At 42.6% G+C, this 13,972-nt stretch overlaps 1 protein-coding gene across 1 annotated transcript; it reads right to left on the reverse strand.

Annotated features, from left to right (window-relative positions):
- Window positions 1-5,137: 5,137 nt before the first annotated feature.
- On the reverse strand, window positions 5,138-11,265 carry LOC121005547 (protein kinase C delta type-like). Its single transcript, XM_040438322.1, has 6 exons — window positions 11,151-11,265; window positions 8,142-8,395; window positions 7,905-7,993; window positions 7,482-7,544; window positions 5,273-5,411; window positions 5,138-5,177 (listed from the first exon to the last, which is right to left on the reverse strand). Exons 1-6 carry the CDS (start codon window positions 11,263-11,265, stop codon window positions 5,151-5,153), a joined length of 687 nt encoding a protein of 228 aa, XP_040294256.1. The 3' UTR covers window positions 5,138-5,150.
- Window positions 11,266-13,972: the final 2,707 nt, after the last annotated feature.

Genomic DNA, 13,972 nt, shown 5'->3' on the forward strand with positions numbered 1-13,972 from the left:
TGCCAGGGCAGTATAACTACCCCACAAGTGACCCCATTTTGGAAAGAAGAGACCCCAAGGTATTCGCTGATGGGCATAGTGAGTTCATGGAAGTTTTTATTTTTTGTCACAAGTTAGTGGAATATGAGACTTTGTATGAAAAAAAAAAAAAAAAAAAAAATCATCATTTTCCACTAACTTGTGACAAAAAATAAAAAATTCTAGGAACTCGCCATGCCCCTCACGGAATAGCTTGGGGTGTCTTCTTTCCAAAATGGGGTCACTTGTGGGGTAGTTATACTGCCCTGGCATTCTAGGGGCCCAAATGTGTGGTAAGGAGTTAGAAATCAAATTCTGTAAAAAATGATGAGTGAAATCCGAAAGGTGCTCTTTGGAATATGGGCCCCTTTGCCCACCTAGGCTGCAAAAAAGTGTCACACATCTGGTATCTCCGTACTCAGGAGAAGGTGGGGAATGTGTTTTGGGGTGTCATTTTATATATACCCATGCTGGGTGAGAGAAATATCTTGGCAAAAGACAACTTTTCCCATTTTTTTATACAAAGTTGTCATTTGACCAAGATATTTATCTCACCCAGCATGGGTATATGTAAAAAGACACCCCAAAACACATTCCTCAACTTCTCCTGAGTACGGGGATACCAGATGTGTGACACTTTTTTGCAGCCTAGGTGGGCAAAGGGGCCCATATTCCAAAGAGCACCTTTCGGATTTCACTCGTCATTTTTTACTGAATTTGATTTCAAACTCTTTACCACACATTTGGGCCCCTAGAATGCCAGGGCAGTATAACTACCCCACAAGTGACCCCATTTTGGAAAGAAGAGACCCCAAGGTATTCGCTGATGGGCATAGTGAGTTCATAGAACTTTTTATTTTTTGTCACAAGTTAGTGGAATATGAGACTTTGTAAGAAAAAAAAAAAAAAAAAAAAAAATCATCATTTTCCGCTAACTTGTGACAAAAAATAAAAAGTTCTATGAACTCACTATGCCCATCAGCGAATACCTTAGGGTGTGTACTTTCAGAAATGGGGTCATTTGTGGGGTGTTTGTACTGTCTGGGCATTGTAGAACCTCAGGAAACATGACAGGTGCTCAGAAAGTCAGAGCTGCTTCAAAAAGCGGAAATTCACATTTTTGTACCATAGTTTGTAAACGCTATAACTTTTACCCAAACCATTTTTTTTTTACCCAAACATTTTTTTTTTATCAAAGACATGTAGAACTATAAATTTAGAGCAAAATTTCTATATGGATGTCGTTTTTTTTTGCAAAATTTTACAACTGAAAGTGAAAAATGTCATTTTTTTGCAAAAAAATCGTTAAATTTCGATTAATAACAAAAAAAGTAAAAATGTCAGCAGCAATGAAATACCACCAAATGAAAGCTCTATTAGTGAGAAGAAAAGGAGGTAAAATTCATTTGGGTGGTAAGTTGCATGACCGAGCAATAAACGGTGAAAGTAGTGTAGGTCAGAAGTGTAAAAAGTGGCCTGGTCTTTCAGAGTGTTTAAGCACTGGGGGCTGAGGTGGTTAAAGGGGTTCTCCGGTAAAAATGATTTTTTTAACAAGTTCTTACAGCATGGCCCCTGAAACAGACGATTCACACTTACCTGCTCCACACCGCTCTGCTGTCTCTATCTTGCAGTCCCCATGGTCTTTATTCTGGCGATGGGCACGGTCACATGCACCGCTCGAGCCAATGACTGGGTTCAGTGGTGGAATGCTGCTTGTAGCCACATCACTGCTCGAGACAGTCATTGGCTGGAGAGACGCATGTGACTATGACCATAGCTAGATGTAAACAGCGCCAGGACCTGAAGATGCAGACAGCGAGGGCCACTCAGAGTTCATAGGAACGCTCATTCCTGATAACTGGCCTGCATCACTCGTTTGTCATCTGATTTTATCAGGATAAAAGATGTAGGATAATTGCCAGCACACCTCCCTATGTATTCAGGGGTATGCTACCGATAATCAGCAAAACTGATGCAAACCAGTGCAGACAGATGTTTTTTTTTGCAGCCCCTTCAAATACAGAAATGTGACAATGCGACCTCCAGACCAAACAAGGTTGTGCACTCCTGGTCTACAAAGTGAACAAACCTCTGAAAGAATAATGGAGCCGGTGGAAACTTGCAATTGTATTTCTACTAATCATCAGACGTTACTCAGCAGTTTACTTCCCTACACAGATGGTTATTATAGAGTCTATAGGTGTCAGTGCCTCGCTACTGTGTATTCTATAGGTAAGTCCTGATGTTTAGGGTCCATTCAGACGTCCGTAGTGTATTGCGGATCCGCAATACACCCGGCCGGCACCCCCATAGAACTGCCTATTCTTGTCCAATTGCGGACAAGAATAGGACATGTTCTATTTTTTTCGGGAGCCACAGACCGGAAGATCGGGGCTGCGCTCCGGAAATGCGGTTGCGGACAGCACACTGTGTGCTGTTCGCATTACTTACGGCCTCATAGAGAATAAATGGGTCCAGATCCATTCCGCAACGTTGCGGAACGGATCCGGACCCATTCTAGGGACGTGTGAATGGACCCTTTCTCTCCGTGTCTGGTAGGCAAGAATAATTGATGTTTTGGGTTATTTTTTATTCCACTTTGTTCTTGTGTCTCCATTTTAAAGACAACACAAATGTGATCTAGTCACTGGTAATTAGGACATCTTGGTTATATGTGAATGTGGCCTATGGCGTGATCTGTAGTAGTAAGTGTGATCTTTGTGCTGCTCAATCTATGGATCTGAATCGGTCCTCTGTATTATCTTGTCTATCGATGACCTCAGTTTTAAAGTTAATAAATAAAGATGAATATTGGATATTAATCTTCTTTCCCATAAATTCTTATGTTCTCTTTTATTAAAAGAAGGTACAGAGCAGAAGCTTAAATTGTTATCATATGATGAGACCAGAAAACCCAAGAAATACAACCATAAGCAGCACAGAGATAATGGTAATAAAACCAGGTACACAAAGATATAGGGGTGGAAATAGAGAATTTTATTGATTTGATATGTTTTTCTTTTTGAGGGGACAGATGATCTGATTAGCGTTGAGTGAAGCGAGCTTCAGATGCTATATCCGAAGTCGTTCCGTTCAAAACTTCAGATTAATATTGTACAGAGATTTGTTTCCATACAGTATTAAAATGTATGGGCTCCGATGAGTCGAAGTTAGTTATGCGCGAAGTCGTATGTGACTTCGTTGAAAAACTTCGGTAGTTTATTTTTAAAGTGGAAAACCACATTAAAACTTGAAACGGCTTTGGTTCTGAGGCACTAGTCAGAACCGAAGCAGAGTTCAGTTTCATGTTTTAAAGTGGTTTTCCACTTTAAAAATCAACTACCGAAGTTATTCAACGAAGTCACATACGACTTCGCGCATAACCAACTTTGGCTCATCGGAGCCTACACATTTTAATACTATACAGAGATGGATTTCTGTACAATATTAATCCGAAGTTTTGAATGAAGTGACTTCAGATGTAGCATCCGAAGCTCGCTTCGCTCAACACTAGTTCTGATGTATTTTCTATATCAAAGTCAAGGATATGTTACGTCCATTGACTTTAATTGATTCAGAGGAAGGCGAAAAAACCCCTGTGTAAGGGGGAAAAATTCCTTCCCGACTCCACTTAGGGCAGTCAGACGTTTTCCCTGGATCAGCTATTAATAATCCAGGGGAAGGCGAAAAAACCTCATTGAGCCATCTGCTAATTCAGCCACAAATGAGGAAAAATTCCTTCCCGACTCCACGTATGGCAGTCAGATAAGTCCCAGAATCAATTACAAAATAATGTGTCCCCAAATATTGGCCAAATAATACTTTTAATTAGACTGGGTGAATTTGTGGGGAAGGGCAGCTGTGTTGATCCAGAGGAAGGTGAGAAAAAAACCCTTCTTTGACATCTGCCAATTTGTCCTGATATAAGGGGAAAAACACTCCTTCCTGACTCCAGATATGGCAGTCGGAAAATACTCCCTGGATCAAATGCCCATATACTTACCTATATCCGGTGTAGAAGCTCCAGGAAATGCTGATATTTATCCTGAGCTCACCGGACCTAGCTGGAAGACGGAGTCCGCATCTTGAAGAGTCCTCGGGGATGAGCCAGAGATCAGAGGAATCAGAGCCAAGAGACTGGGGCGGCAATATGATGATGTTCATGGCAGTAAACCAGCAGAGAGAGGCATAGTCCGGGGCAAGCCAAGGTCTGGTACACAAGCAGCGGGCAGAGGAGGCATAGGTCTCTGGGCTGGAGGAAAGGGTTCAACCTACTGTGTCCAGCTAGGTGACAGGAAGGAAAAGCCGGACACAGGGGGAACAGCTGGTTCATTTTCCGACCACTCCAGATGGCTCCTCTTTAGATCATGCTGAAAGAGAAAGAAGTGTAAAGAGATAAAAAATATATATAATTTTATCCTCTCCCTTCCCCCTATATACCCTTCACATTCACATAAACCTGGGTAGGATATCCTCAACCCCAATAGAAATATTTCTGCCATAAGATTATGAGTCTGTATAATGAAATTGAGACCTATATATATTAAAAGCAGCAGTTAACGACTACTGTTCAGTAAGGTATTTCTAAATGTCACTATACAACCTGCATTTACTTGTACAGGACAATAAAGCTCAGGCATCAAACACCTACAGCAGGCATGCTCAACCTGCGGCCCTCCAGCTGTTGTAAAACTACAACTCCCACGATGCCCTGCTGTTAGCTGATAGCTGTAGGCTGTTCAGGCATGCTGGGAGATGTAGTTTTGCAACATCTGGAGGGCCGCAGATTGAGCATGCCTGACCTACAGCATCCACATCTTTACTTGCTCGCAATTTTTTGCATAAGATTCCAATTAAAGGGGACAATTCTAACTTTGTTTCTACTTATCATGTGTAAAATACTAAAGTATTTATGCAGTAAGTCTTCACTTACATGGAGAGGTCTAAAGGGAGGCTCTGCACTCCTCAGCTCCATTTCCTCCCAACAGATGGTTTCGAAAAATAGGTGGGCTCTGATGTTTCCTGACACACCCAAGCGCTTCTCTGGGTCTTTCTGTAGCAGTGCTTTAATTAGATCTTTCAGGTTTATATCCAGCCATGGTGGAAATGTTGGCTGCTCGGTGGTAATTGACTCATAAACCTTTTTCCTCTGGCGGCCACTGTAAAATGGGTAACGTCCAGATGACATTTTGGACACAACTATCCCCAGGCTCCACCAGTCCACTGCTACAGTGTAAGATTTCCCCAGGTGCACCTCTGGGGCCATGTAACGGTATGTTCCTGCCCGTCCACAGATCTTACTGGACGCAGTCAGGCCGTCTTGTGCCAGCCCCAGGTCTATGATTCGAATGTGACCATCTGTATCCAGCATGATGTTGGCTGGCTTGATGTCTCTGCAACGAAAGAAGAACATTTCAGGTTTTGTCTTTGTCCATAACTACAACGCTCATTTAAGGTTGACACTGAGAACTAGAATAGACTGGAGGGAGGTCAGAAATGCAGACAGATGACACACACCGTAAGGATATATTCACATGCAGCAGATTTGTTACAGAAATTCACAATAATCTTTTATGTGTGAATATACTCTAAAGAGAATAATTAAGATAAAAGAAAGAAGAAACAGGATCAGTACTTCTCCAAGTCTTCTATTATGTTAATCATAAAAATACACAGCGGTAATAATAATCTGGGCAGTGATGGCTATTTACTGGTGGAGATCATCACTGAACCTGACCGATCAGATATCAGCTTTCACTGGACAGGGATTATACAAATAAAAATGAAATTAAAAAAGATCTTGGGGCAAATTTACTTAGGGACTTGCAACCATTTTAGTCAAAAAAGTCCCCTTTTTAACTGGTCGCACGACAATATTTTTCCGTGTGGTCGGTTTTACGTTGTGCTCGCCAGTTAGGCAGGACGGGGACGGAGCAGGGGAGTGTCGGGGTCCGTGCCCGGGTCAGAACTCCAGACGGAGCAAATATACCAATAATTACGCCTGGAAACAGACATAAACGTTGGCAAAAAACAAAACAAAACGTTTTTAACCAGGCATAAAGACTGCCAGAGATGTGCAAATCTAGGGCATCTCAAGGGGAAAGCTAAGACCGGTGTAAAAGCTGCTCTTAGTAAATATGCCCCCATGTGTCAGAATGGCTGCATCTGGTAGTGGCACTTAGCCCCATTAAAATAAGGAGAAATATATGTATAGGAGGGACGCTAAAACTAAATAACAAATCTTTATTATAATGTTCAAATAAGAAAAAGGGGGTATCTACCCACACTGCAACTAGCAGCTGAATGAAGCGATGAATAATCACTAAATTGTGGGACCTAACAGACTACTGACACCGCTCAGAGAGGGGTATGTGCATGAGAGTAGTATGATAGGTGGGTTCTACAAACTAAAATCACCAACACTAAGGGGCATGACACCACCTGGGCATGTGTCTGAACCAAGTGGGGTAATAGACAACCGGATAACTAGCACCAAGAATGTGAATCACCATGGTAAAAGATCATGTGACGTACCATGTGATGACCGGAGTGACGTCATCCCAGGTCCTTGAACTATAGTTAATGCTCACCACAGGTCTTTCAACAAAGGAGACACAAGGATATGCCGGGCTACGCGAGCAAGTGGATTAAGGTGAGTTAAATTATTATTATTATTTTTTAACCCCTCCAGTGCTATTTTACTTTGCATTCTGTATTCAGAATGCTATTATTTTCCCTTATAACCATGTTATAAGGGAAAATAATAATGATCGGGTCTCCATCCCGATCGTCTCCTAGCAACCGTGCGTGAAAATCGCACCGCATCCGCACTTGCTTGCGGATGCTTGCGATTTTCACGCAACCCCATCCATTTCTATGGGGCCTGCGTTACGTGAAAAACGCACAAAGAGGAGCATGCTGCGATTTTCACGCAACGCAAAAGTGATGCGTGAAAATCACCGCTCGTGTGCACAGCCCCATAGAAATGAATGGGTCGGTATTCAGTGCGGATGCAATGCGTTCACCTCCCGCATCGCATCCGCGCGGAATACTCGCTCGTGTGAAAGGGGCCTAAGGCATAAATGAGGGCCGCTGTGTTTGACTGGTGTGCCAACAACCACCATGTGCTCATACCATACGTGACGGTGGCAGGAGAGTCGGTGGTTGTTGGCACACCAGTCAAACACAGCGGCCCTCATTTATGCCTTAGTCCGGCACCTGAAGTAATTTAGTGCAGTGGATGTTATGCGTGCTGCCATTCACTGCTAATACTGGGATATCTAGCGCTACATTCTTGGTTCTTGGTGCTAGTTATCCGGTTGTCTATTACCCCACTGTATACCATTGCATTCCATCTCAATTTTGTTATTTCCATTAAAATAAGGAGACCTGAACTACAGGATCAGACATAGCCCATGGGTATCAGTTTTACCCTGAGACAATAGAAATACCATTCCTCTTACCGATGGGCGATGCCATGGCCGTGGAGGAACTGGATGCCACAGATTAGTTCTGCTGTGTAGAACCTGAAGAAGACAGGAGAGTGTTAAGTATCAATGCCATGAACTCATTCTGTATGTGTTATAAGGGAAATATCATCTGTAATATAACTGCTGAGCGTATAGTAAACCTGTATCACCATAGACCGCCAGATACTAGATACTAGCCACTAAACCGCTCTAGACCATGGTGAGCAGTATATGAATATTATCACCCATAAATGTAAAAAAAGTTATGATATAATACATGAAGAAGTTGAGAAAGTTACTGTTATCGGGGGGAAGTTTTACACTAAGAAACCCCTTCCCCCTTTTAAAACCCCTTTTCCCCCCGATCTTCAGGACATCTTCTTCCCTATATTTTCCATGTATCTCAGGATCAGTTACCGCACGATCTTGGTGCTCAGCGTGTTGTTATCAATCAGATCCTTCAGGCTGCCGCCGGACAAATACTCCATGATGAAATAGGCATGGCCCTGTATAACAAAGCACAAGATTATATTATGGGAAACATTTTCTAATCAGTCATCTGTGGTATAAAGCAGAATATAGAGCTGTGATCCCCGGTTACACAGCATATATTTCATCTGTTATGGAGAGAGGAGCAGGGAGACCCCTCCGTACCTGAGACTGCAGTGCGGCATAGAGATGACACAGGAATGGACAGTCTCTGGCCGCCAGGAGTATCCGCCTCTCTCGCTGTAGGTCTTCTGCATTGTCCTCTTTGATGATGATTTTTATGGCCTTGAAGGTGTTTCGGCCACGGACAGATGCCAAGACCACTTTGCCGAAGCCGCCCTCACCCAGCACCTGATGGAAGTCAAACCCGCTGATGGAAAGCTGGGGGTCGGATCTGGGTGTTATAGCGGTGCTGGGGCCTGAAGGGTTAAAAGAATATTACACAATATTAGTTTATTTGGAAGAAATGTAATGAGAGAAGTGGAGAATATGAGACCAGTCTGTATTCCACTGCAAAATGAATTTTATCTGAAGTGTGTGATATATAGTTTACAGGAAAAGTAAGTGAACCCCCTGAATGTCCTGGACTTCTGCACTGACTACTAATAACATGTAATCTGTTCTCCAAGTCACAGTTATAGACGAGCACAATCTGCCGTAATAACAGGAACAGGTCAGGGGCAAACACTGGGGGCTTCCAAACATGAGCCTTTTAACCCCGTCACACTCAGCAATGTATATTTACGGTGTTAGGAGGGCACGAGGTATACTTTGCAAGTTTAGAATGTTTTTATGAATTCTACGCACGACTTCCTATGATTCAGGCCCCATGCACACGACTCCATCCATTTTAAGGTCCACAACTCCCGGATCCGCAAAATATGGATGCGGTCCATGTGCTGTCCGCATCTTATATGCAGACCCATTGTTTTCAATGGGTCCATGGTCTACATTTTATAAACATAGTCTATTTTTGTGAAGAACGGACATACGGATGCGTAAAGCTCAAAGATAATCCATGTCCTATATTTGTCCACAAAATGTGTAGTGTGGACCCATTAAAGTCACTGGGTCCTCAAAAAATGCAGATGCAATAAAGATAGCATTTGTATTTTGAGGATTTGCCATTTGCGGTCGTGTGTATGAGGCCTAACATGTGTGCCAGACTGATGGCAAGTCTGTCAGCAACAAGATTACCTATGGTTATTAGGTCTAGAATTCGTCAGAATGGCTTCTTGGCAAATAATCTAAATCTGATTGGGAGATTTTTTTTTTTATATATATGCAGGCAGCCCTTCTAATTTGGGGGTTGGTTTTAAAAACAAATTAATAAAAAATTTAAGTTTCAGTTTAAACCCAGTTTATGGAGCAGAATACCCTCTGGTAATACTTCATCTACAGAAAGAGGGGTTAAAGGGGTATTCTTATTTTAACAATTATACTTTTTAATTTGGAGAATAGAAAGTCATACAATGTTTTAATATATATTTATTAACATTCTCTAGGGAGACCTTTATTATATCTGCACAATAGCCTCCCTCTAAAGAAAAAAAAGATGGCGTCAGTCATGTGACCCTGAAGCCTGTCCTGTCCAGATATCTGACAGGTGAACAGTAGTGTATGGAGATACCGCACATATGTATACAGTATATACAGTATTACTGCCTGCAGCAGCATCTCATCATGTCTGTCAGTGTCTGTGTAGAAGCACATCTGCCATTGCTCTCCCTGTCTCCCCTGTATATGTTGTGTTTGTATTTTTTTTAGAAGTTAACTTTATTAACAACCTAACAACATCCCCTACAGACATGTAGCCATGGAAACACACACAGTGAAGAAGTTGTAATATCCACAATGGTTTCCACCATTAGTCCTATGTAGTTATCCCATGTGTGTGCAGACCCAGCACATACATGTCATGTAACACTGCTGCTTACTGAATGTCAGTGGGGGGTGATGTGACTGAGGCCATGTTTTCAGTTAGGTTACAGATGCATTACACAGGACGGACTGATTCATGGGCCGTACCATATTACTGGGCAGATAGGGGTCAACAACCTGATCTAAGAAACGTATGTAAGCAAAAGTTTAAATATTTGAAAATTCTATGATTTCTTAATATGTAAACAGATAAAGTAAAAAAAAAAATGCCAAGCCATTAAAAAAAATTAAAAATGCCAGCATTGCAGTGTTTTATGGAGAATAAAGACTTGGCACTGAAGTATGACCGCTGACAGCGATTCCAGGAGGTACTCCACATTTTCCATGCTGTGCTCTCCATTCTCCACTTCCACTTTTGCTGCTGCAATCCGTGTGTGAGGAAGATGTGTGGACCAAAAACGTTTACAAATCTATAAATTTCCCAGTGGATTGTGCCAATAAATCCATCAACTTGGTCATACTTGAGTGCAAAGTCTTTATTATATGTATTATATGTATTATATGTATTATGCTCCGTCTGTTCCTGGCATGAAAACAGTGCATTTTCCTGCAGCCACCACTAGGGGGAGCTCAGTGCAAAGAGATTACTATAGTTTCCACTTCAGCCAATGGTAAATGTATACACTACTATCCACTGAGCTCCACCTAGTGGTGGTTGTAGGCAGCCAGCTTTGTAATATATTATGTGAAGGGAAACAGAAGACTTCTCAGTGTATTTCTCTCAGTCCAATGCTGTAAATACAATAAGAGATATGGTGATCAGAACAAGCACCATATGTTTTAAACACATGTTCCAATAAAATGGGAGAGACAGAGTACGACTTTTTTAATCCATAAAAAAAAATCAAATTACTTCCGCTTCTTCGTAAATGTATCAGTAATCTGGGCCGTTATGTTTTTTATTCTGTGCTGCCAGGGAGTGTCACATAAAAGGGATGGGGTATACTAATTTTTGCTATGAGGCCCTGGCTATTAATAAGGCCCCTGGCTATAAATAAAAAAAATATATAAATAATGGTAGAATTGCATTTTACTAATTCTTTCCCACCATTTTTTAAATACATTATATGGAAAATTTAATGGTGGAATTAAAATTACAATTCACCCACAAAAAAACAACCCCTCATGTGCCTATGACGATGGATAACAGATCTTTACAGTTAAAATAATTAAAATTTTGCTGCCCAAATTGCCTTGGTCCTGAAGCAGTTACAAATGAAGTGCCCCAGATACCTGCTCTTGGCTCCTCATCCTCCAACACTCTGGCGTTGGGTCCAATCCTCTTCTTCTTGATGTTCTTCTCCAGGCTGTCTTCTTCTCTCTTCCTCTTTTCTTCTCCTCCCTTCATCTTCTCCTCTTCCTCTCTCCTCTTCTCCTCTTCCTCTCTCCTCTTCTCCTCTTCTTTTTGGTCGCTGGACGTCATTCTCCAGAAATCGCGCAGAGCAATCCAACCTTCTTCCACACGTGGCAGACGACAGTTGAAAAGTGAGTGGCAGTTGAGCGTGTGCCAGTCACATGACCTCAGGACAGTGCATGGAATCTTCAGTTGGCACCTGCTGTGTTGGTGCCCCATGTACCTGCTCTGCCCCATACAATGTAGTGTAGACCTCATGAGTGTCATCCAGGGTGTAGATGGGAAGAGAAATTCATGGATCATTTCCCACTGATAAAATATTATAGAACAGAAGATTGGGCTCATATAACAGGACTGGCATCTCTGGGTTGGCATATTTCTTATGGGGTTTGATGATAAGCAAAGTTGCAGGAAATTAATTTAAGACAGTTTGGGAGATGAATGAATGAGATAATCCTTGTGGAGGCAGTTTTGTCCAGTAGTAGAGAAATGTGTTGTCTTCCTAGTGATTCCCTGGCATTAGCAGATCCATTATCACTGGGGTTTCCTGAGAAGTGGCGTGACATCACCGGGCTTCCTGGTAGCCCCATGGAGAGCCCGGTACGTCACCGGATCTCTAAAAAATGCCTTTGCCCTGCATGATTTAGCGCAGGGCAGGGGAGAGCATCGGAGCATGAACTACTCCGATGCTCAAGTCAGGGGGGCTGCCTGGGTGAAAATGGAGATATGTCCGGGTTCAGCTCTGAACCCAGACAACCCCTTTAAGCTTTTTCTGCATTAGACTTATCAGTTCCACAATACATTTTCATTATCCTGATTAGATGTGCAGTGAATGACTGATCGGTGCAGGGTTGACCATTAGGACCATAAGGCGTGTTTAGACGGAGTGGCCGATTGTTGGGAATGAAGCGTTCCATCCTAACAATTGGCTGCTCACTCAGTGAAGGAGACCACAACCTTTACATTCAGTGATCTCCTTCACAGTATGAGGACGAGGGATCAGTATTGCCATCGCTCCTCCTCATTCAGAACCTTTATTTCTGGGCAGCAGATCGCTATTTAGCTAGCATGATCTTCTGCCCAGAAAAGATGATTGGCGGTGCCTGTAGGAAGGACAGGATCACCTGATAAACAAGTGTTCTGCTCGTTCATCAGGTGATCAGCGTCACATTTAGATGGCCAAATTATCAGAAACGAGCGTTCACAGGATAATCTGGATAATTATTGGATCGTCTAAATCTAGCTATACTCTTATAAGAAATGTAATGGCCATGATGCTACATAAAGCACTAGGGCTCAGTGGGCTTCTTCATGAAGCTGCTTCTCTTCTGATCTACCACTATGTATGAATTGTAAGGCCGTTTTTACAGTCAGTGTTTGGTTGAGTGATGCCCGTCAGTGATTCTGAGCTAAAAAACAGGAGTTGAGGCTGCTCAGAGATAAGGTAAAAATGGAAAGATTTGCACCTGTTCTGTGTTTTTAACCCGCACCTGGTTTTGCCTCACAATCACTGATGAAAATCACTGATCAAACACTGACCAAATACTGACTGTATGAAAGCAGCCTAATACCCTAATATAAATGTGTTATATGTTACTATTTATCACAGAACTTGGTTGTGAAGAAACCAAAGAGGTCAATGCACTTTTCCACACACCACAAAGTCCTGACACCAAGTGGTTGTAACCTTCAAACATCAGACATTGATGGCTTATCTAATCCATACATTATCAGTGTTAGGGTCCATTCACACGTCCGTAATTTGGGTCCGCATTCGTTCCGCAATTTGCGGACCCATTCACTTTCAATGGGGCTGGAACGGATGCAAATCCACATTTCCTTGATCCGCATCCGCATTTTTGGGATCCGCATCCGTTTTTTCGGGATCCGTTTTTTCGGGATCCGCAATTTCGTTCCTGGAAAAAATATAACATGTCCTATTCTTGTCCGAAATTGCGGACCAGAAAAGGCATTTTCTATTATAGTGTCTGTGATGTGCGGATCCGCAAATTGCGGATCGCACATTGCAGGTGTCCGTGTTTTGCGGATCCGCAATTTGCGGATCCGCAAAACACTTACGGACGTGTGAATGGACCCTTAGGCCTCATGCACACGGCCGTTGTTTGGGTCCGCATACGGGCCGTTTTGGCGGCTCGGATGCGGACCCATTCACTTCAATGGGGCCGTAAAAGATGCGGACAGCACTCCGTGTGCTGTCCGCATCCGTTGCTCCGTTCCGTGGCCCAGCTAAAAAAATATAACGTCCTATTCTTGTCTGCTCTTTGCAGACAAGAATAGGCATTTATATTGAAGGCTGTCCGTGCCGTTCCGCAAATTGCGGAACGCGCACGGTACGCCATCCGTGTTTTGCGGATTTGCGGACCGCAAAACACACCACGGTCGAGTGCATTAGGCCTTTTTGGTGGGAAAACCTCTGTCAGACAGCTGGAGAAACCTTCACGGTGCAGCAGATATCTTGTTCTCCTTCTTTCACCTGGAGATTCTTCTTTACTCATAACTGGGGCAAGCACACAACATCTAAAGCCATCGTCTCCATAAACCTTAATATGTTTTCAGCTAATTGTTCATGGAAATAAAACTTTTCTCAAATGATGATTTTTTTTTTCATTGATGTTATATTGAATGCTACAAAGGGGTCAGAACCTTTCACTAATTGGCCACCTGATGACCACAGTTCATG

Source organism: Bufo bufo, chromosome 6, assembly GCF_905171765.1.
Source record: "Bufo bufo chromosome 6, aBufBuf1.1, whole genome shotgun sequence".
NCBI lineage: Eukaryota > Metazoa > Chordata > Amphibia > Anura > Bufonidae > Bufo > Bufo bufo.